Consider the following 23656-nt stretch of genomic DNA (forward strand, 5'->3'; position numbering starts at 1 on the left):
AAACTTGTAAAAGAGCAAGATTTTATCCTGTATTATAAAACTTGTAAAAGAGCAACGTTTTATCCTGTATTTTAAAACTTGTAAAAGAGCAAGATTTTATCCTGTATTATAAAACTTGTAAAAGAGCAACGTTTTATCCTGTATTTTAAAACTTGTAAAAGAGCAAGATTTTATCCTGTATTTTAAATCATGTGTCAGAGCAATATTTTATCCTGTATTTTAAATCATGTGACAGAGTGTCACGTTCCTGACCTTATTTCCTTTGTTTTGTCTTTATTTAGTTGGTCAGGACGTGAGCTGGGTGGGTATAGTCTATGTTCTATGTTTCTAGGTTAGGTTTGTCTGATTGGCCTGATATGGTTGTCAATCAGAGGCAGGTGTTTTACGTTGTCTCTGATTGGGAACCATATTTAGGTTGCCTGTTTTCACTATTGGTTTGTGGGTGATTGTTCCTGTTCGTGCATTCATGTGTTCACTAGTTCAGGACTGTAGCTTCGTCGGTTTTCGTCTGTTTATTGTTTTTGTTCGTATTGAAAAAGTATTCCAATAAATATGGAAACGTACCACGCTGCGCTTTGGTCCTCCTCTCTTTCCACCGACGAAAGACGTTACACAGAGCAACATTTTATCCTGTATTTTTTAAATAATGTGACAGAGCAACATTTTACTCTATTTTAAGCCTTATACAGAAACTACAACAAAAATGACAGCAACTGTCTGAGGACGGTGCTGGAACATCTGACATAAAAACAAAGGTGGACAGTTTGATGAAAAACCTTTAAATAAAAGGTTAAAATCCAGGTATGTCACATTATAATGTAAAACACAGGGCTTAAGAAAAGGGAATCACAGCTCTATTCATGGCATTTCTATCCACAACGGTTGACAACTTTTACCTACTGGACATGACTCAGACCTATGTTCAGTGAGATTCGCAACATTAAAGAGGCACTATGTAGAAATTGCTCCGCCGTTTCCTTGTTGCTGAAACTTCAAATAGTTCGCCTAATTTCAGTTTATGAGACAAAAACAAGCAAATACAGCGTAGATAAACATTGTACCATCGACACCGCAGTGAAATATTTTTTTGGGGAAAAGATATTTCACTGCAGTGTCGATGGTACAATGTTTATCTATGCTGTATTTGCTTGTTTTTGTCACATAAACTGAAATTAGGCGAACTATTTGAAGTTTCAGCAACAAGGAAACGGCGGAGCAAAATCCGAAAGTAAAAGACACAAAAACAAAACTTAAGAACGTGAAGCATAGAAATAGCACGTATAGAACAGATCTTCCGCTTCTTAGACTTGCTCTCAATGAGAATGACAGATCTATAACATACATTTCAATGTGAATTTGGTCGGGTCACACCAAATAGTTGGCAACTTCAAAGATAGAAATGCAGTAAATAGACCTGAGACGACACCCTATTCCTACCTGACAGACAAGGTTATCTGCTCTAAACAGGAATTTTCTATGATATCACGTGCAGTCCTAGAGTGAATCAACGACTGTAGAGTAAACTAGATGGTTGAAAATTGTGGGAGGGAACCTGGATGTCTAGAGAGACTAATATGGTACAACAGTCTGCCACAGGAGAGGGGTTAGAGATCTGTAAGGTACAACAGTCTGCCACAGGACGGGGGGTTAGAGATCTGTAAGGTACAACAGTCTGCCACAGGACGGGGGGTTAGAGATCTGTAAGGTACAACAGTCTGCCACAGGAGGGGGGTTAGAGATCTGTAAGGTACAACAGTCTGGCACAGGACGGGGGTTAGAGATCTGTAAGGTACAACAGTCTGCCACAGGACGGGGGTTAGAGATCTGTAAGGTACAACAGTCTGGCACAGGACGGGGGTTAGAGATCTGTAAGGTACAACAGTCTGGTACAGGACGGGGGTTAGAGATCTGTAAGGTACACCAGTCTGCCACAGGACGGGGTTTAGAGATCTGTAAGGTACACCAGTCTGCCACAGGACGGGGGTTAGAGATCTGTAAGGTACAACAGTCTGGCACAGGACGGGGGGTTAGAGATCTGTAAGGTACAACAGTCTGCCACAGGACGGGGGTTAGAGATCTGTAAGGTACAACAGTCTGCCACAGGACGGGGGGTTAGAGATCTGTAAGGTACAACAGTCTGGCACAGGACGGGGGTTAGAGATCTGTAAGGTACACCAGTCTGCCACAGGACGGGAGTTAGAGATCTGTAAGGTACAACAGTCTGCCCCAGGACGGGGGTTAGAGATCTGTAAGGTACAACAGTCTGCCACAGGACGGGGGGTTAGAGATCTGTAAGGTACAACAGTCTGCCCCAGGACGGGGGTTAGAGATCTGTAAGGTACAACAGTCTGCCCCAGGACGGGGGTTAGAGATCTGTAAGGTACAACAGTCTGCCACAGGACGGGGGTTAGAGATCTGTAAGGTACAACAGTCTGCCACAGGACGGGAGTTAAAGATCTGTAAGGTACAATAGTCTGCCACAGGACGGGGGGTTAGAGATCTGTAAGGTACAACAGTCTGCCACAGGACGGGGGGTTAGAGATCTGTAAGGTACAACAGTCTGCCCCAGGACGGGGGTTAGAGATCTGTAAGGTACAACAGTCTGGCACAGGACGGCGGTTAGAGATCTGTAAGGTACAATAGTCTGCCACAGGACGGGGGGTTAGAGATCTGTAAGGTACAACAGTCTGCCACAGGACGGGGGGTTAGAGATCTGTAAGGTACAACAGTCTGCCCCAGGACGGGGGTTAGAGAGCTGTAAGGTACAACAGTCTGGCACAGGACGGGGGTTAGAGATCTGTAAGGTACAACAGTCTGCCACAGGACGGGGGGTTAGAGATCTGTAAGGTACAACAGTCTGCCACAGGACGGGGGTTAGAGATCTGTAAGGTACAACAGTCTGCCACAGGACGGGGGGTTAGAGATCTGTAAGGTACAACAGTCTGCCACAGGACGGGGGTTAGAGATCTGTAAGGTACAACAGTCTGCCACAGGACGGGGGTTAGAGATCTGTAAGGTACAACAGTCTGCCCCAGGACGGGGGTTAGAGATCTGTAAGGTACAACAGTCTGCCACAGGACGGGGGTTAGAGATCTGTAAGGTACAACAGTCTGCCCCAGGACGGGGGTTAGAGATCTGTAAGGTACAACAGTCTGCCCCAGGACGGGGGTTAGAGATCTGTAAGGTACAATACATGTGGACTCTTGTCTCGGTCCTGCAGTGTGTTGACAGCTCCTGAAACATGTACACTGCTGCTTCGGTATCACTTTGGAAAATACATATCAACTTCATTTCAAACCATGTTGAAGGCCTTCTTGGCTGTTTTCAACCTATTCCATCACTGTGTGTGTGTGTGTGTGTGTGTGTGTGTGTGTGTGTGTGTGTGTGTGTGTGTGTGTGTGTGTGTGTGTGTGTGTGTGTGTGTGTGCGTGCGTGCGTGCGTGCGTGCGTGCGTGCGTGCGTGCGTGCGTGCGTGCGTGCGTGCGTATGAACTTGGCAGTTTACAGGCATAAGAACAAACACAGATAATAAATCATCAGTGAATACAGGAAATGGTGTGTTGTCTTTTATAGACCCTCCTGTGTTTTATAGACCCTCCTGTGTTTTATAGACCCTCCTGTGTTTTATAGACACTCCTGTGTTTTATAGACCCTCCTGTGTTTTATAGACCCTCCTGTTTAATAGACCCTCCTGTTTTATAGACCCTCCTGTTTTATAGACCCTCCTGTTTTATAGACCCTCCTGTTTTATAGACCCTCCTGTGTTTTATAGACCCTCCTGTGTTTTATAGACCCTCCTGTTTTATAGACCCTCCTGTGTTTTATAGACCCTCCTGTGTTTTATAGACCCTCCTGTTTTATAGACCCTCCTCTTTTATAGACCCTCCTGTTTTATAGACCCTCCTGTGTTTTATAGACCCTCCTGTTTTATAGACCCTCCTGTGTTTTATAGACCCTCCTGTTTTATAGACCCTCCTGTTTTATAGACCCTCCTGTTTTATAGACCCTCCTGTTTTATAGACCCTCCTGTTTTATAGACCCTCCTGTGTTTTATAGACCCTCCTGTGTTTTATAGACCCTCCTGTTTTATAGACCCTCCTGTGTTTTATAGACCCTCCTGTGTTTTATAGACCCTCCTGTTTTATAGACCCTCCTGTTTTATAGACCCTCCTGTTTTATAGACCCTCCTGTTTTATAGACCCTCCTGTGTTTTATAGACCCTCCTGTTTTATAGACCCTCCTGTGTTTTATAGACCTTCCTGTGTTTTATAGACCCTCCTGTGTTTTATAGACCCTCCTGTGTTTTATAGACCCTCCTGTGTTTTATAGACCCTCCTGTTTTATAGACCCTCCTGTATTTTATAGACCCTCCTGTGTTTTATAGACCCTCTTGTTTTATAGACCCTCCTGTGTTTTATAGACCCTCCTGTGTTTTATAGACCCTCCTGTTTTATAGACCCTCCTGTTTTATAGACCCTCCTGTTTTATAGACCCTCCTGTGTTTTATAGACCCTCCTGTTTTATAGACCCTCCTGTGTTTTTCAAGCCCTCCTTATTTAGGAAACTGATGCTGCTTATTGGTATTACAGCTTTCCCCTTTGTTTACACACTAAAACTGGCCCATGAGACCCGATGATCCAAACCTGTAGAGGTAGAGGTGAAAAGGTAGAGGTGGAGGTGGAGGTGGAGGTGGAGGTGGAGGTGGAGGTAGAGGTAGAGGTAGAGGTAGAGGTGGAGGTGGAGGTAGAGGTAGAGGTAGAGGTGGAGGTGGAGGTGGAGGTAGAGGTAGAGGTAGAGGTGGAGGTGGAGGTGGAGGTGGAGGTGGAGGTGGAGGTGGAGGTGGAGGTGGAGGTAGAGGTAGACCAAGAACAAGGAGGGTAATCTCTGATGGTGGAGTGAGGGGTCAACCATGGTTTGACCTTGAGAGAGGCTGGGCAGAGAGTGCTGCTTCCCCGTAGCATCCATCATCCGGACGTTCCACAATGAGAAGAGGTTTGTACTGCAGACATCTCTGCTACTTTTACTCCTTGACAGGAGAACAATATAAAGCACAGTAAAGACTGTAGATTCCAATACATACTGGAAGGGGAAACATAGTAAGTGTTTCATATATGACTGCATGGAGGAAACTGGGAGCTGTACTACTTTGTAACATGTTAATCTTGAATACTGTATTACTGTAGTGTTTACTGTTACTGTATGCTATTTAGTTTTACAGTTTTTTCTGGTTGCTTAACCACCATCTTTAAAACTATAGACTATTTTTGAAAAACTCTACACACTAACCACAAAACCTTACACCAAACCAGCAAAACATTAGACATCTCTTGCAAAAAAACAAATACTACTTGCAAAACTTTTCAAATTGTGGTTTTTGCGTCAATACAGTACACACAAACCATCATTTGAATAAGCACACGAAGCACCAACTACGAACTGATAGTATAAATGAAAAACACTTGTGGCTTTTGCTTTTTTCTGCATGCAGGGCAAAGGAGTTTGCAATAAAGTTTTGTCACACATGTAGTAAACACACAGGTATCCAAATGTGTAAAGTATGGAAGTGTATTCCAAACCTAACACACTATCAATACAAATAAGGTTGAAATTATTAGTATAATTTTTTCTCTAAATGTTCTAACACTCCTTAAACAACAAAAGCGCAGTAGAAGAAAAAACAAAACATTTGTGCTAGAAAAAAAAATAGAGGACTGAAAAAAATGTTGGCTACATCTCGTCTTCTTTGTGGGTCTGGCCATAGATCCATCTCATTATGAAAGTACAGTACATAATACTGTACCAGTAAGACTACAGTTACTTACCGGTTCTCATTTCTAAATATCCTGATGATACCTGCAACAGTATAGCGGCTCAGATTTGGTTGAACCCGTTGCCCAGCCTCCCTCATGCTCATCCCGTGGTTGACAACATGGTCAACCAGTCGCTCTGATTTCATCAGTTATTGTGTCCCTGACCCCTCTTCCTTTTCCTCTTCCCCGTCCTCTCCTCCTCCTCCTCTTCCTTCTTCACCTCGTCCTCCTCCTCTTCCTCATCTTCCTCCTCATCTTCCTCATCTTCCTCCTCCTCCGCTTCCTCCTCCTCCTCTTCTTACTTCTTCACCTCCTCCTCGTCCTCATCTTCCTCCTCCTCCTCTTCCTCATCTACTTCCTCCCCCTCTTCCTCCTTTTACTTCTCCTCCTCCTCTTACTTCTTCACCTCCTCCTCCTCCTCCTCCTCCTCCTCCTCTTCCTTCTCCTCCTCCCCTTCCTCCTCTTCCTCCTCCTCTTCCTCATCTTCCTCCTCCTCGTCCTCTTCCTCCTCCTCTTCCTCCTCTTACTTCTCCTCCTCCTCTTACTTCTTCACCTCCTCCTCCTCCTCCTCTTCCACCTCCTCTTCATCCTCTTCCTCTTCCTCCTCCTCCTCTTCCTCCTCTTCCTCCTCCTCGTCCTCCTCCTCTTACTTCTCCTCCTCCTCTTACTTCTTCACCTCCACCTCGTCCTCCTCTTCCTCCCCTTCCTCCTCCTCTTCCTCCTCCTCTAGTTCTCACCCCTCTTACTCTCTGTCCAATATTGGCAACCATTGTTGTCCAAACCAAATGTTTACCTGTTACCTATGTATAGTGCTCAAGCTCTGATTTGTAAGTGAACTCATTATCTAAAAGGCTTTTCATGTGTCAATGTGGACAGGCAATTGGCGAAATAGTGTAGCAATGTAGAGACCAATGTTTACAGTTTTGCTAGAAGTGTGTTATTAAATTGCAAACTGAGTGTAAAGCAGTGCGTTGTGTTTACAGATTTGCAAAAAGTGTGTTATAAAATGACAAACTGAGTGTAAAGCAGAGAAGGTGCATTCAGTTTGGTACACTTGGTAAATGCATTGGCTACCAGTGTTAATGGTTTCAGAGATAGTGCTTCAAGAATCACTGCTAGTGTTTAAACATTCAGAAACAAAACGGTAGTATAACTGAAAGACGACCACCACGAACAGGAAAGCTGCCATTGTGCAAATGGTAGTTGAACATAATGCCATAAGACTGCGGGAAATCCAACAACAGATGATTGAAAACCCTGACATCTTTCATCACATCAGAGTGAGGTACCAGGCCAGCGCGGGGGGGGGGGGGGGGGATGTCACCATATGTACAGCTATGAGCCACAATGGGATCCTCCACCGCCATGCCACCCTCTCCTGAACGCCTTACATGACCATCTTTTTCAGCCAGAGACGTCCAGGTGATCCTGAGCAGCAAATGTTCTAATTTGGGACAACGTACGTTTCCCATTGGGCTGCTCAGGTCCTCCGCAACTGCTTCCATGACAACTGCTTCCAGAATATATTGCCTGTGATGTTGATGAAAATCTGTGGCTGGACCAAAACAACAGAGATTACTGATTTTGTTTTCGTAATGGAGTATTTGTTTCTTGACTTATGATTTAGATACTACTGTATTTTGACAGTTTTATTGATCTAACAGTAGTACAAATAGGCCTATTTGTCTTCCTTTGCATATTCCAATATATATTTACTGTATGTGTGTTTACAGTATGCTGTCATGTAATGAGTCACGTTGAAATATAAAACGTAATTTTTTTTATTTGAGTACACACAAACAATTTACAGTATAAAAACATCTTAGTCTTTACATTGAAATAGGTTCTGATAGTAGTGTTTTGAATATGTCACATTAGTGTGATCTCAGTTGTCACTAAGTTATATTCATATGATGTGTGTCTCATTTGTAAGCAGAGTTTCATTTTGAGCAGGGAGTACATGATTTTGATTGGTGTGTTTCATTTTCCAAGATGTCTGTGGGGTTTTGGGGAAATATGCTAACTGTTTTGAGAGAGAAGGAATAGAGAGAGAAGAGAGGAGGGATAGAGAGAAGGAATTGAGAGAAAAGAGAGGGGAGAGAGAATGAATGGAGAGAAAAGAGAGGGGAGAGAGAAGGAATGGAGAGAGAAGAGAGGAGGGATAGAGAGAAGGAATGGAGAGAAAAGAGAGGGGAGAGAGAAGGAATAGAGAGAGAAGAGAGGAGGGATAGAGAGAAGGAATGGAGAGAAAAGAGAGGGGAGAGAGAATGAATGGAGAGAAAAGAGAGGGGAGAGAGAAGGAATGGAGAGAGAAGAGAGGAGGGATAGAGAGAAGGAATGGAGAGAAAAGAGAGGGGAGAGAGAATGAATGGAGAGAAAAGAGAGGGGAGAGAGAAGGAATGGAGAGAGAAGAGAGGAGGCATAGAGAGAAGGAATGGAGAGAAAAGAGAGGGGAGAGAGAAGGAATGGAGAGTGGTAAAGTAGTTCTATAGAATTTCTAGGTTTAGGTAAGCTCGACCCCCAGGCAATAGGGAGGAAGTATAATGCAGAGGACTGTGGGTTAGGTATTTATTCACCCCTGACCAGTTTGTCACGATTTGTAATGATTAGACTTTGCTTTTACAGTACTTCTTGCGCTAAGAAGACTTGACGGGAGTTCCATGAGTTTACGGGTGTAGCTGTCCCTTCACCTCCGCTGTCTGGTGAGTTAGGCGGTGAGCAGAGAGAGAGAGAGAGAGAGTGAAAGAGAAGAGTCCTATGGCTCCATTGCAGCTCGCGGTGTACTTGCGGCTCGCTCTCATATTCTTCTTCACGGCGTTTCTTTTCTTCCTCGACGTCTTCACTGTCAGCAGAGCAGCCTCCTCGTGCGCTAACGTCCCCAGTCAGTTACCGACCAAGAGTCGAACCGGAGGAGATGATGTCTCTTCTAGTAGTGCGCGCAAACAGAACCACACTACGGGGGACGTGCGCGAGATAAACGTGTCACTAATATCGGTATTGTTACCGACACAGGATGAGATCACGCGGGGGAACGACACGGAGGGAGATAATGTGAGTAAACATGTAATGAAAAGCCTGGAATTAAATACAGTAATTATAGTTTCAACATAATTGGCAAAGGGGGGGGGGGGGGGGGGGGTGGGCGTCTCTGAATAGTTCTAATTGAACCTGCCTCCTATTTATTTATTTTTCATGTTTACTGGTACAGGGGTAAATATTACATTCAAAGTTTATTACAAATGAAACGAAGACCCCCAACTCTGTGTCATGATTTATTGATTTGTTTTATTGTCCACGTGGCTGCGCTGGTGGATGAAATATGTAATATATGAAATATGTATTTGTATTTATTAAGGATCCAGCAACATTAAGGCAGTTGTATACATTGTTGATGAGATGTCATAACATTTTACCCAATACATTTAGTATGTTCCCTCAGGCCACTACTCCACTATCACATATCTACAATACATTTAGTGTGTTCCCTCAGGCCACTACTCCACTATCACATATCTACAATACATTTAGTATGTTCCCTCAGGCCACTACTCCACTATCACATATCTACAATACATTTAGTATGTTCCCTCAGGCCACTACTCCACTATCACATATCTACAATACATTTAGTGTGTTCCCTCAGGCCACTACTCCACTATCACATATCTACAATACATTTAGTATGTTCCCTCAGGCCACTACTCCACTATCACATATCTACAATACATTTAGTATGTTCCCTCAGGCCACTACTCCACTATCACATATCTACAATACATTTAGTGTGTTCCCTCAGGCCACTACTCCACTATCACATATCTACAATACATTTAGTATGTTCCCTCAGGCCACTACTCCACTATCACATATCTACAATACATTTAATACACTGAACAGTAGTCAAGGTGCGACAAAACTAGGGCCTGTAGGACCTGCCTTGTTGATAGTGTTGTTAAGAAGGCAGAGCATCGCTTTATTATAGACAGACTTCTCCCCACCTTAGCTACTGTTGTATCAATATATTTTGACCATGACAGTTTACCATCCAGGGTTACTCCAAGCAGTTTAGTCACCTCAACTTGCTCAATTTCCACATTATTTATTATAAGAGTTAGTTGAGGTTTAGGGTTTAGTGAATGATTGGTTCCAAATATAATGCTTTTAGTTTTAGAAATATTTAGGACTAACTTATTCCTTGCCACCCGCTCTGAAACTAACTGCAGCTCTTAAGTGTTGCAGTGATTTTAGTCGCTGTAGTAGCTGACGTGTATAGCGTTGAGTCATCCGCATACATAGACACACAGGCTTTACTTAAGGCCAGTGGCATGTCATTAGTAAAGATTGAAAAAGCAAGGGGCCTAGACAATGAAGATAGTTCGCTTAGGCTTTTTACAATTGAAAACAATCGGTTTACCTAACCAGTAGTGTCTCCCATTGACACGAATGCGATAGCAGCTGGGTCTGGTCCAGAGAGGACATAATGAAGAGAGAAAAAAAATCCCTTGTTTATCTCATGATCATTATCAACATAACAGAAGTTGTTTTGTCGAGATCATGAGATAAAGTCTATAAATAAGTGTGGATGCATTGACGATAGAGCCCACGGTGCATCAGAACATACCTTTTCACTGATTGCTACACTAAGAGATGGTACGTTTCACACTAACGTCATGCTTTCATTTGTGCTTGGAGCTCATTATCAGTTTTATAAGTTAGAATGTTAGCAAGTTAAATGTCCCTTACTTTGAGCCAAGAGGTCTTGGGGCATTTAAGCCCTGAACGAAGTCCGACAGGCAGCAGTGTTTCCCGGACTGTATGCCACGGACTGTATGTTTAACTTCTTGTTAATCCAACCACTTTGTCACATTTCAAAAAGGTTTTACGGCGAAAACATATCATGCGATTAACTGAGGACAGCGACCCGCATACACCAGCATTAAAAACATTTTCCAAACCAGCAGAGGCGTCACAAAAATCAGAAATAGCGATAAAATAAATCATTTACTTTTGAAGATCTTCCTCTGTTTGCAATCCAAAGGGTCCCAGCTACACAACAAATTGTCGTTTTGTTTGATAAAGTCCTTTAAATCCCCAAAAAGTCAGTTTATTTGGCGCGTTTGATTCAGTAATCCACCCGTTCCACTCGTTCAACATGCAGGCAAAAGAATCCGAAAAGTTACCAATAAACTTTGTCCAAACAAGTCAAACAACGTTTCTAATCAATCCTCAGGTACCTTAATATGTAAATAAATTATACAATTTAACACGGAATGTAGTATGTTCAATTCCGGAGATAAATAACGAGGTGCGCGCCCTCATCCACGTGCGCCACAAGACTACAGTCCAAATGAGAGCCACCTTGAAAAACTACAACTACTAATCAATTTTTCAAAAACCAGCCTGAAACCCTTTCTAAAGACTGTTGACATCTAGTGGAAGCCATAGGAACTGCAATCTGGGAGGATTTCCTTTGAATATCCCATAGACAAGCATTTGAATGGACTGTGACCTAAAAAAAATCCTAGGGTTTTTGCCTGCAATATGAGTTATGTTATACACACAGACATCATTCAAACAGTTTTAGAAACTTCAGAGTGTTTTCTATCCAAATCTACTAATAATATACACCTGAACCTGAGTACTACTATGGCTAAACATGAGTACTACTATGGCTGACCCTGGGTACTACTATGGCTGACCCTGGGTACTAATATGGCTGACCCTGGGTACTACTATGGCTGACCCTGGGTACTACTATGGCTGACCCTGGGTACTACTATGGCTGACCCTGGGTACTACTATGGCTGAACCCGATTACTACTATGGCTGAACCGGAGTACTACTATGGCTGACCCTGAGTACTACCATGGCTGACCCTGAGTACTACTATGGCTGACCCTGGGTACTACTATGGCTGACCCTGATTACTACTATGGCTGACCCTGGGTACTACTATGGCTGACCCTGATTACTACTATGGCTGAACCGGAGTACTACTATGACTGACCCTGAGTACTACTATGGCTGACCCTGAGTACTACCATGGCTGACCCTGAGTACTACTATGGCTGATCCTGTGTACTACTATGGCTGACCCTGATTACTACTATGGCTGACCCTGGGTACTACTATGGCTGACCCTGATTACTACTATGGCTGACCCTGGGTACTACTATGGCTGACCCTGATTACTACTATGGCTGAACCGGAGTACTACTATGGCTGACCCTGAGTACTACCATGGCTGACCCTGAGTACTACCATGGCTGACCCTGAGTACTACTATGGCTGATCCTGAGTACTACTATGGCTGATCCTGAGTACTACTATGGCTGACCCTGATTACTACATGGCTGAACCTGAGTACTACTATGGCTGACCCTGTGTACTACTATGGCTGACCCTGTGTACTACTATGGCTGACCCTGGGTACTACTATGGCTGACCCTGAGTACTACTATGGCTGACCCTGAGTACTACTATGGCTGACCCTGAGTACTACTATGGCTGACCCTGGGTACTACTATGGCTGACCCTGGGTACTACTATGGCTGACCCTGAGTACTACTATGGCTGACCCTGAGTACTACTATGGCTGACCCTGGGTACTACTATGGCTGACCCTGAGTACTACTATGGCTGACCCTGAGTACGACTATGGCTGACCCTGAGTACTACTATGCCTGACCCTGAGTACTACTATGGCTGAACCTGTAAAACAACAGATTTCATTATCAGGTGTGTGGCAATAAATATTTAGTGGTGCAACTAGATTACTAGAACATTATCTAGCACAAACATCTGTGTGTTTGTGTTACAGGGCGCAGTGTGTATGGATCCAGTGGTCTTGTCCTACAGTCAGACCATGTACATGACTGGCCTTCTGCTGGGATCTCTCTTTGGAGGAGCTCTCTCTGACAGGTGACATACATACACTGTACATACACACACACAGTACATACACACACACACACACAGTATATATACAGTTGAAGTCGAAGGTTTACATAAACTTAGGGTGGAGTCATTAAAACTCGTTTTTCAACCACTCCACAAATTTCTTTTTAACAAACTATAGTTTTGGCAAGTCGGTTAGGACATCTACTTTGTGCATGACACAAGTAATTTTTCCAACAACTATTTACAGACAGAGTATTTCATTTATAATTCACTGTATCACAATTCCAGTGGGTCAGAAGATTACATACACTAAGTAAACAGCTTGTAAAATTCCAGAAAATTATGTCATGGCTTTAGAAGCTTCTGATAGGCTAATTTACATAATTTAGGTCAATTGGAGGTGTACCTGTGGATGTATTTCAAGGCCTTCCTTCAAACTCAGTGCCTCTTTGCTTGACATCATGGGAAAATCAAAAGAAATCAGCTAAGACCTCAGAAAAAAAATTGTAGACTTCCACAAGTCTGGTTCATCCTTGGGAGCAATTTCCAAACGCCTGAAGGTACCACTGTACATCTGTACAAACAATAGTACGCAAGTATAAACACCATGGGACCACGCAGCCGTCAAACCGCTCAGGAAGGAGATGCTTTCTGTCTCCTAGAGACAAACGTACTTTGGTGCGAAAAGTGCAAATCAATCCCAGAACAACAGCAAAGGACCCTGTGAAGATGCTGGAGGAAAAAGGTACAAAAGTATCTATATCCACAGTAAAATGAGTCCTATATCGACATAACCTGAAAGGCCGCTCAGCAAGGATGAAGCCACTGCTCCAAAACCGCCATAAAAAAAGCCAGACTACGGTTTGCATCTGCACATGGGGAAAAAGATCGTACTTTTTGGGGAAATGTCCTCTGGTCTGATGAAACAAAAATAGAACTGTTTGGCCATAAAGACCATCTTAATGTTTGGAGGAAAAAGGGGGAAGCTTGCAAGCCGAAAAACACCATCCCAACCGTGAAGCACGGGGGTGGCAGCATCATGTTGTGGGGGTGCCTTGCATGCAGGAGGGACTGGTGCACTTTACAAAATAGATGGCATCATGAGGAAGTAAAATTATGTGGATATATTGAAGCAACATCTCAAGACATCAGTCAGGAAGTTAAAGATTGGTCGCGAATGGGTCTTCCAAATGGACAATGACCCCCAAGCATACTTCCAAAGTTGTGGCAAAATGGCTTAAGGACAACAAAGTCAAGGTATTGGAGTGGCCATCACAAAGCCCTGACCTCAATCCTATAGAAAATGTGTGAGCAGAACTGAAAAAGCGTGTGTGTGCAAGGAGGCCTACAAACCTGACTCATTTACACCAGCTCTGTCAGGAGGAATGGGCCAAAATTCACCCAACTTATTGTGGGAAGCTTGTGGAAGGCTACCCGAAACGTTTGACCCAAGTTAAACAATTGAAAGGCAATGCTACCAAATACTAATTGAGTGTATGTAAACTTCTGACCCACTGGGAATGTGATGAAATAAATAAAAGCTGAAATAAATAATTCTCTCTACTATTATTCTGACATTTCACATTCTAAAAATAAAGTGGTGATCCTAACTGACTTAAGACAGGACATTTTTACTAGGATTAGTCAGGAATTGAAGTGAAAAACTTAGTTAAAATGTATTTGGTAAGGTGTATGTAAACTTCCGACTTCAACTGTATATACACACACTGTATACACACACTGTATACACACATTGTACACACACACACACACACACACACACACACACACACACACACACACACACACACACACACACACACACACACACACACACACACACACACACACACACACACACACACACACACACAGTAAATGATACACTGTAACACATGGAAGGTGTGTGTGTGTGTGTGTGTGTGTGTGTGTGTGTGTGTGTGTGTGTGTGTGTGTGTGTGTGTGTGTGTGTGTGTGTGTGTGTGTGTGTGTGTGTGTGTGTGTGTGTGTGTGTGTGTGTGTGTGTGTGTGTGTGTGTGTGTGTGTGTGTGTCTGTGTGTGTGTGACTAGGTACGGTAAGCGAGTGGTACTGCTGGTGTGTGTATGTGTCCATGCTGTGACTGCTCTGCTCCCGGCCATCCTTCCTCAAGCCATCCTCTTCCTCACCCTTCGCTGTATGGCCGGGGTGTCCTGCTGCTGCATCAATATCTGCAGCTTCAGCCTGGGTAAGGAAAACACACACACACACACATCAAATCAAATCAAATGTATTTATAAAGCCCTTCTTACATCAGCTGATATCTCAAAGTGCTGTACAGAAACCCAGCCCAAAACCCCAAACAGCAAGCAATGCAGGTGTAGAAGCACTTTTTTTTATTTACATCTACCCTTCCGTAACTGTGTGGTGCATCGTGACATACGGCTGTGTGCATGGATTTAATTGTGTGTGTGTGTGTGTGTGTGTGTGTGTGTGTGTGTGTGTGTGTGTGTGTGTGTGTGTGTGTGTGTGTGTGTGTGTGTGTGTGTGTGTGTGTGTGTGTGTGTGTGTGTGTGTGTGTGTGTGTGTGTGTGTGTGTGTGTGTGTGTGTGTGTGTGTGTGTGTGTGTGTGTGTGTGTGTAGGTGTGGAATGGAGTCTTCCCAGGTATCGTATCTGGCCCCCGGCCCTCCTGTCCTTCTCCTTCAGTCTGGGTATGATGGCCCTGGCACCGCTGGCGTACCTTACACACACCTGGACACAGCTACACCTGGCACTGGCGATACCACAGATTCTCTGTCTGCCACTCTACTAGTGAGTAACACACACCTGGACACAGCTACACCTGGCACTGGCGATACCACAGATTCTCTGTTTGCCACTCTACTAGTGAGTAACACACACCTGGACACAAATGCACCAGGCACTGACCGTACCACAGATCCTCTGTCTGCCACTCTACTAGTGAGTAACACACACAACCCTAAGTCTCCCCTGAAACCAGGTGAGAGAGTGTGAGTGAACCTGTAGTGAAATGCCATGAATCTCCCCTTCAGTAATGAATCTCCCCCTTCTCAGCCATGAATCTCCCCCTTCTCAGCCATGAATCCCCCCCTCCCTCTCAGCCATGAATCTCCCCCTTCTCAGCCATGAATCTCCCCCTTCTCAGCCATGAATCCCCCCCTCCCTCTCAGCCATGAATCTCCTCCATCTCAGCCATGAATCTCCTCCCTCTCAGCCATGAATCTCCCCCTTCTCAGCCACGAATCTCCCCCTTCTCAGCCATTAATCTCCCCCTTCTCAGCCATGAATCTCCCCCCTCTCAGCCATGAATCTCCCCCTTCTCAGCCATGAATCTCCCCCTTCTCAGCCATGAATCTCCCCCTTCTCAGCCATGAATCCCCCCCTTCTCAGCCATGAATCTCCCCCCTCTCAGCCATGAATCTCCACCTTCTCAGCCATGAATCTCCCCCTTCTCAGCCATGAATCTCCCCCTTCTCAGCCATGAATCCCCCCCTCCCTCTCAGCCATGAATCTCCCCCTTCTCAGCCATGAATCTCCCCCTTCTCAGCCATGAATCCCCCCCTCCCTCTCAGCCATGAATCTCCTCCATCTCAGCCATGAATCTCCTCCCTCTCAGCCATGAATCTCCCCCTTCTCAGCCACGAATCTCCCCCTTCTCAGCCATTAATCTCCCCCTTCTCAGCCATGAATCTCCCCCTTCTCAGCCATGAATCTCCCCCTTCTCAGCCATGAATCTCCCCCTTCTCAGCCATGAATCTCCCCCCTCTCAGCCATGAATCTCCCCCTTCTCAGCCATGAATCTCCCCCTTCTCAGCCATGAATCCCCCCCTCCCTCTCAGCCATGAATCTCCTCCATGTCAGCCATGAATCTCCTCCCTCTCAGCCATGAATCTCCCCCTTCTCAGCCACGAATCTCCCCCTTCTCAGCCATTAATCTCCCCCTTCTCAGCCATGAATCTCCCCCTCTCAGCCATGAATCTCCCCCTTCTCAGCCATGAATCTCCCCCTTCTCAGCCATGAATCTCCCCCTTCTCAGCCATGGATCCCCCCCTTCTCAGCCATGAATCTCCCCCCTCTCAGCCATGAATCTCCACCTTCTCAGCCATGAATCTCCCCCTTCTCAGCCATGAATCTCCTCCTCTCAGCCATGAATCTCCCCCTTCTCAGCCATGAATCTCCTCCTCTCAGCCACGAATCTCCCCCTTCTCAGCCATGAATCTCCCCCTCTCAGCTCCATTCCTGAGTCTCCTCACTGGTTGTTCCTGAAGAAGAGGACAGACACTCTGGAGGAGTACAGGAGACACAGTCCTGAGGACAAACGCTGTCTAGACCTGGTACACACACACACACACACACACACACACACACACACACACACACACACACACACACACACACACACACACACACACACACACACACACACACACACACACACACACACACACACACACACACACACACACACAAATGTATGTCTGTACTATATCAGTGTTCCTAGACTCAACGCAGGTCTGTGTGTGTGTGTTTGTTGTCTGTGTGTGTGTGTTTCTGTTGCAGCTGTTGGACACAGAGGAGAAGGACCTGCAACAAATCCCCCTGGACACAGACACACCTGACAATGAGACACACACACTGGAGACTGGCACACACATCGCAAAGGCAGACACGCTAACCCAGGAGGGAAACACACTTTCTCACTGCGGACACATGAGAAGTCCCACCATTCTACTGCGCCTGGTCATCATGAGTTACATTGGGTGGGTCAGTCTGTGTGTACAGTGAGCACCAAAAGTATTGTTTTAGCTCTGTACTCCAGTGATACAGGTTATTCCATTTCTATTTGGAGGTAGAGCGTTATCACGTAGGGCGGACCAATTGGTGTCACCTCGTTAGTAAATAGGTGTTACACCTGTGTCGGCTTGTCCATCTCGTTAGTGGGAAGGTGTATCACCTGTGCTAGCCCAGGTGATAATTAAGAGTGGCCCACTGCTCCAGTTGGTTCTTGAAAGATGTTGGAAGTGCTTGACCACGGTTTAGCGCTTCCTTTTTGAGTGTGATAAAAACAAAGCCTTTAATCTTGTGTTCTCCCCTTTTTGGTTTGCCCCACTTTCTTTTAGCTCCATATTCAAAGTTGGTTTGGAGGGGTTTATTTTGGTTTGTGTTTTATGGGGCAAATTTAATGGGCATTCATGGTGGGTGTCTTTTAGGACCCAGACTCTTGCTGCTAGTCAACTTTTCGGTGGACACCCCCAGGAGTGTCTTTGAAAACCCCTCCTAAAATCCACCTGATTCCGTTTTGTTTTGGTTGTCAGTTATTTTCATTTATAGTTTGTCTTATGGGACCGTAACACCAGCACTTTGGATTTGAAATGATACAATGACTGATGTTAAAGTGCAGGACTGTCAGCTTTAATTTGAAGGTATTTTCATCCATATTTGGTGAACTGTTTAGACATTACAGCACTTTTTGTACACAGTCCCTGCATTTTAGGAGACGGAAAGTATTGGGACGAATTCACGTCTGTGTATTAAAAAGTGTCCAAAGTTTAGTATATGGTCCCATATTCCTAGCACACAATGACGAGGAAAATACCCTCAAATGAAAGCTGACAGTGGACTTTAACCTCATAGTCATTATATAATTTCAAATCCAAAGTGCTGGAGTACAGAGATAAAACAACAACAACTTTGTCACTCAAAAAGAGAGGTTGTCAGGTTCTACCGCTGTACTCCATTTGTTCCACAGCATTTGTCTGATGCTGTCTCTCCGCCCTGTGTCTGATGTTGTCTCTCCGCCCTGTGTCTGATGCTGTCTCGCCGCCCTGTGTATGATGCTGTCTCTCCGCCCTGTGTCTGATGCTGTCTCGCCGCCCTGTGTCTGATGCTGTCTCTCCGCCCCGTGTCTGATGCTGTCTCTCCACCCTGTGTCTGATGCTGTCTCGCCGCCATGTGTATGATGCTGTCTCTCCGCCCTGTGTCTGATGCTGTCTCTCCGCCCTGTGTCTGATGCTGTCTCTCTGCCCTGTGTCTGATGCTGTCTCTCTGCCCTGTGTCTGATGCTGTCTCTCCGCCCTGTGTATGATGTTGTCTCTCCGCCCTGTGTCTGATGCTGTCTCTCCGCCCTGTGTCTGATGCTGTCTCTCCGCCCTGTGTCTGATACTGTCTCTCTGCCCTGTGTCTGATGCTGTCTCTCTGCCCTGTGTCTGATGCTGTCTCTCCGCCCTGTGTATGATGTTGTCTCTCCGCCCTGTGTATGATGCGGTCTCTGATGCTGTCTCTCCGCCCTGTGTATGATGCTGTCTCTCCGCCCTGTGTATGATGCTGTCTCTCTGCTCTGTGTCTGGTGCTGTCTCTCTGCCCTGTGTATGATGGTGTCTCTGATGCTGTCTCTCCCCACTGTGTATGATGCTGTCTCTCCGCCCTGTGTATGATGCTGTCTCTGATGCTGTCTCTCCCCACTGTCTCTCCCCACTGTCTCTGATGCTGTCTCTCCCCACTGTGTATGATGTTGTCTCTCCGCCCTGTGTATGATGCGGTCTCTGATGCTGTCTCTCCGCCCTGTGTATGATGCTGTCTCTCCGCCCTGTGTCTGATGTTGTCTCTCTGCCCTGTGTCTGATGCTGTCTCTCCGCCCTGTGTATGATGTTGTCTCTCCGCCCTGTGTATGATGCGGTCTCTGATGCTGTCTCTCCGCCCTGTGTATGATGCTGTCTCTCCGCCCTGTGTATGATGCTGTCTCTCTGCTCTGTGTCTGGTGCTGTCTCTCTGCCCTGTGTATGATGGTGTCTCTGATGCTGTCTCTCCCCACTGTGTATGATGCTGTCTCTCCGCCCTGTGTATGATGCGGTCTCTGATGCTGTCTCTCCCCACTGTGTATGATGTTGTCTCTCCGCCCTGTGTATTGATGCGGTCTCTGATGCTGTCTCTCCGCCCTGTGTATGATGCTGTCTCTCCGCCCTGTGTCTGATGCTGTCTCCCTGCTCTGTGTCTGGTGCTGTCTCTCTGCCCTGTGTATGATGGTGTCTCTGATGCTGTCTCTCCCCACTGTGTATGATGCTGTCTCTCCGCCCTGTGTATGATGCTGTCTCTGATGCTGTCTCTCCCCACTGTCTCTGATGCTGTCTCTCCGCCCTGTGTCTGATACTGTCTCTCTGCCCTGTGTCTGATGCTGTCTCTCTGCCCTGTCTCTGATGCTGTCTCTCCGCCCTGTGTCTGATACTGTCTCTCTGCCCTGTGTCTGATGCTGTCTCTCTGCCCTGTCTCTGATGCTGTCTCTCCGCCCTGTGTCTGATACTGTCTCTCTGCCCTGTGTCTGATGCTGTCTCTCTGCCCTGTCTCTGATGCTGTCTCTCCCCACTGTGTGTGTTAGGCTAGCGTCAGCCCTGACGTACTACGGTATCTGTCTGAATGTCGGGCGTTTCGGGGTGGATGTCTTCCTGGCTCAGTTCTTCAGCGGCCTATCAGAGACACCCTGCTTGCTCGTCCCATTCCTATTGGCCCGCTGTGGCAGACGCCCAATCAGCATGCTGTCCCTGCTCCTCAGTGGCTCCTTCTGCCTGCTGTCCCTGCTTGCATCACGCTTCTACGGTAAACACATGCACAGGCACAGACACAAGCATACACAGGCACAGACACAAGCATGCACATGCACAGACACAAGCATGCACATGCACAGACACAAGCATACACAGGCACAGACACAAGCATGCACATGCACAGACACAAGCATACACAGGCACAGACACAAGCATGCACATGCACAGACACAAGCATGCACATGCACAGACACACGCATACACAGGCACAGACACAAGCATACACAGGCACAGACACACGTATACACATGCACAGACACAAGCATACACAGGCACAGACACAAGCATACACATGCACAGACACAAGCATACACAGGCACAGACACAAGCATGCACATGCACAGACACAAGCATGCACATGCACAGACACAAGCATACACAGGCACAGACACAAGCATGCACATGCACAGACACAAGCATGCACATGCACAGACACACGCATACACAGGCACAGACACAAGCATACACAGGCACAGACACACGTATACACATGCACAGACACAAGCATACACAGGCACAGACACAAGCATGCACATGCACAGACACAAGCATACACAGGCACAGACACAAGCATGCACAGGCACAGACACAAGCATACACATGCACAGACACAAGCATACACATGCACAGGCAGACACACCTCCAGTGATCCACCACTGTGTGTGTAGATGTTCCAGGGTTGGTGATGACTCTGGCCCTGGTGGGGAAGCTGTGTATGCAGACCACTGTGTTTGTCTCATTACTCTACGGCATCGAGCTCTTCCCTACGCTCATCAGGTACGGAGTGTGTCTGTGTCCTGACCCCTGACAGGACTAGTTCCTATCTCAAACCCAGCAGACACGCAGCACTAATCTATTGCCCTCACACACTCGCCTGGGTCAAATGCCAGCTTATCTTCATGCTTGAGTAATACATGATGTGTGTGTATCTCTGTTTGTGCAATATGTGTATGTTTGAGTTGTACGGGCAGGCTGTATCCTGACTGTGTGTGTGTGTGTGTGTGTGTTTCAGACAGAAGTGTGTGGGCTTGGTGTGTCTGTGTTACAGGGTTGGGTGTATCCTCAATGCGGTGGTCAGTCCTAGAGGAGAAACCATCCCATTGGCCGCTATGATTCTTTATGGGAGTGGCCCCATTGTTGGGGCGGGACTGTGTCTGTTGCTACCGGAGACCAGCGGTGTGCCGCTCCCTGATTCGCTGGAGGACTGTGACAGACAGCCCAGGCTTCACCTCCCCTTGGCCTGGTCATCATGCTTCAGAAGGTAAGAGACCTTTGACACACACACACACCCAAATGCACAAGTTGCACACTAACACAAATACATGTAGCCATACACATACCTTGCTTGCTACTGTGGAGCTAAATGGTGTGTGTTTGAGTGTGAGTGTTACACACTTGAAGTGGTCTATCGCTCTTCAGTTTGTCAACAGCAGCTGACATGAAATGCTATGACCTATACTCAAGAGTTCAGAATGCTGGTGTGTGTGTCTGTCAGTGTGTGTGTGTGTGTCAGTGTGTGTGTGTGTCAGTGTGTGTATGTGTCAGTGTGTGTGTGTGTGTGTGTGTGTCAGTGTTTGTATATCTCAGTGTTACATAACTTCTTATTTTAGGTTAATACTTACCCCCTCCCCTCCTCTCCCTCCCCACCTCTCTCGTCCCACTCCCCCCTTCCCTCTCCCTCCCCACCTCTTTCGTCCCACTCCCCCCTTCCCTCCCCACCTCTCTCGTCCCACTCCCCCCTTCCCTCTCCCTCCCCACCTCTCTCGTCCCACTCCCCCCTTCCCTCTCCCTCCCCACCTCTCTCGTCCCACTCCCCCCTTCCTCCCCTCCTCTCCCTCCCCACCTCTCTCGTCCCACTCCCCCCTTCCCTCTCCCTCCCCACCTCTCTCGTCCCACTCTCCCCTCCTCCTCTCTCGTCCCACTCCCCCCTTCCCTCTCCCTCCCAACCTCTCTCGTCCCACTCCCCCCTTCCTCCCCTCCTCTCCCTCCCCACCTCTCTCGTCCCACTCCCCCCTTCCCTCTCCCTCCCCACCTCTCTCGTCCCACTCTCCCTTCCCTCGTCCCACTCCCCCCTTCCTCCCCTCCTCTCCCTCCCCCCCTCTCTCGTCCCACTCTCCCTTCTCTCGTCCCACTCCCCCCTTCCCTCTCCCTCCCCACCTCTCTCATCCCACTCCCCCCTTCCCTCTCCCTCCCCACCTCTCTCGTCCCACTCTCCCTTCTCTCGTCCCACTCCCCCCTTCCCTTCCACCTCCATGTGTAATGACCTGTGTAAGTCCCTACCAGCTGGGCACAGACACCAGTTATACATCAAATTTGTATTTACATTTAATTGAGTTGTCAACTAACGTGAAATCTACATGAAATCAAACTAAATGTGAATCAGGTCATTTCATTTCGGGTTTAAACCTCTAAGAAAAAATCTTCACATTGATGACTTTTTTGCAAATTCGAATAGTTTTCCACATCGATTCATCCTCATTACATTTAATAATTTAGTTTTGTGTGTAAACAACATATTTCAACCAGTTTGTGTCCAGTGGGTATTGTGACCTGCTACTCAGAGAGTCCTGGACCAATAAATATATTCAATAGAGACACAGTGGACTCTTGCATGTGAACGTCTCTCCAGCTGAGATGTGTATTTTCTGACAGGCGCTCAGCGGACACCCCAGCTGACAAGGCCTGTCCATTCCTGGGAGACACAGACCCCGAGAAACCCTCCCACAACCCACAGGAACCCAACTCAAATGAAACACTCTGCACACACACACATGCTGTTGATACATGTATTTAAAGTTCCATGGAGCACTGAGATACTAGCTGAACAGTGTCCAATAAGTTCTAATCATTTTTTGCCACGTTGTGCCCTACTGAACATGACCCTGGTTTTACTGTTTAAACCTGTGTTATCTTGTCTGTCCCAGCCTGTGGAGGCTTGCTGAGAGCATCCTTAGCTCCCTATAAAAATCTGCATTCTCCTTCGCTTGATTCTGTTTTATTTTCCCAAATTTTGTTGAGTTTTTCCAAGGTTTCCATTTTACATTTTTGTTACAATTATTATCGTCCCTTACCTTCCCCCCCCCCACCTTACTGCCATTTCTACACTGTTAACTTCCCTTGCAGCTTACTGCCATTCCTACTGGGTTAACATGAAACACAGTGTAGAAATGCCACTAAGGTGCCAGGGAAGTAGAGTTGACGGGAGCTGGAGGCCTTCTTATCGTAAAGGGAGCAGTCTTGTTGCCGTGTTTGTTATTGAACGCAGACGTCTGTAGTTGTGTGTAGGAATGTTGTCCTGTCCGGTGTCATGGCCAGACTTGGTATGACAGATTGTGCCTCAGTCTCTGCGG

General features: G+C 46.4%; 1 protein-coding gene across 7 annotated transcripts in view; it reads left to right on the top strand.

The window, feature by feature from the left end:
* Positions 1–23284, top strand: part of LOC139553961 (solute carrier family 22 member 13-like) — a 41339-nt gene extending 18055 nt beyond the window's left edge. The window contains exons 1-10 of one of the 7 annotated variants that reach the window (XM_071366780.1): positions 8406–8511; positions 12630–12730; positions 14780–14934; positions 15330–15498; positions 16919–17042; positions 17269–17468; positions 20081–20298; positions 20975–21083; positions 21319–21567; positions 22959–23284. In XM_071366780.1, the coding sequence (XP_071222881.1) occupies positions 12642–12730; positions 14780–14934; positions 15330–15498; positions 16919–17042; positions 17269–17468; positions 20081–20298; positions 20975–21083; positions 21319–21567; positions 22959–23100 (1455 nt within the window). In that variant the 5' untranslated portion in view covers positions 8406–8511; positions 12630–12641 and the 3' untranslated portion in view covers positions 23101–23284. The other 6 variants (XM_071366781.1, XM_071366777.1, XM_071366778.1 and 3 more) reach the window with 6 other exon arrangements.
* Positions 23285–23656: the final 372 nt, after the last annotated feature.

This window comes from Salvelinus alpinus, chromosome 25 (genome assembly GCF_045679555.1).
Source record: "Salvelinus alpinus chromosome 25, SLU_Salpinus.1, whole genome shotgun sequence".
Lineage (NCBI taxonomy): Eukaryota > Metazoa > Chordata > Actinopteri > Salmoniformes > Salmonidae > Salvelinus > Salvelinus alpinus.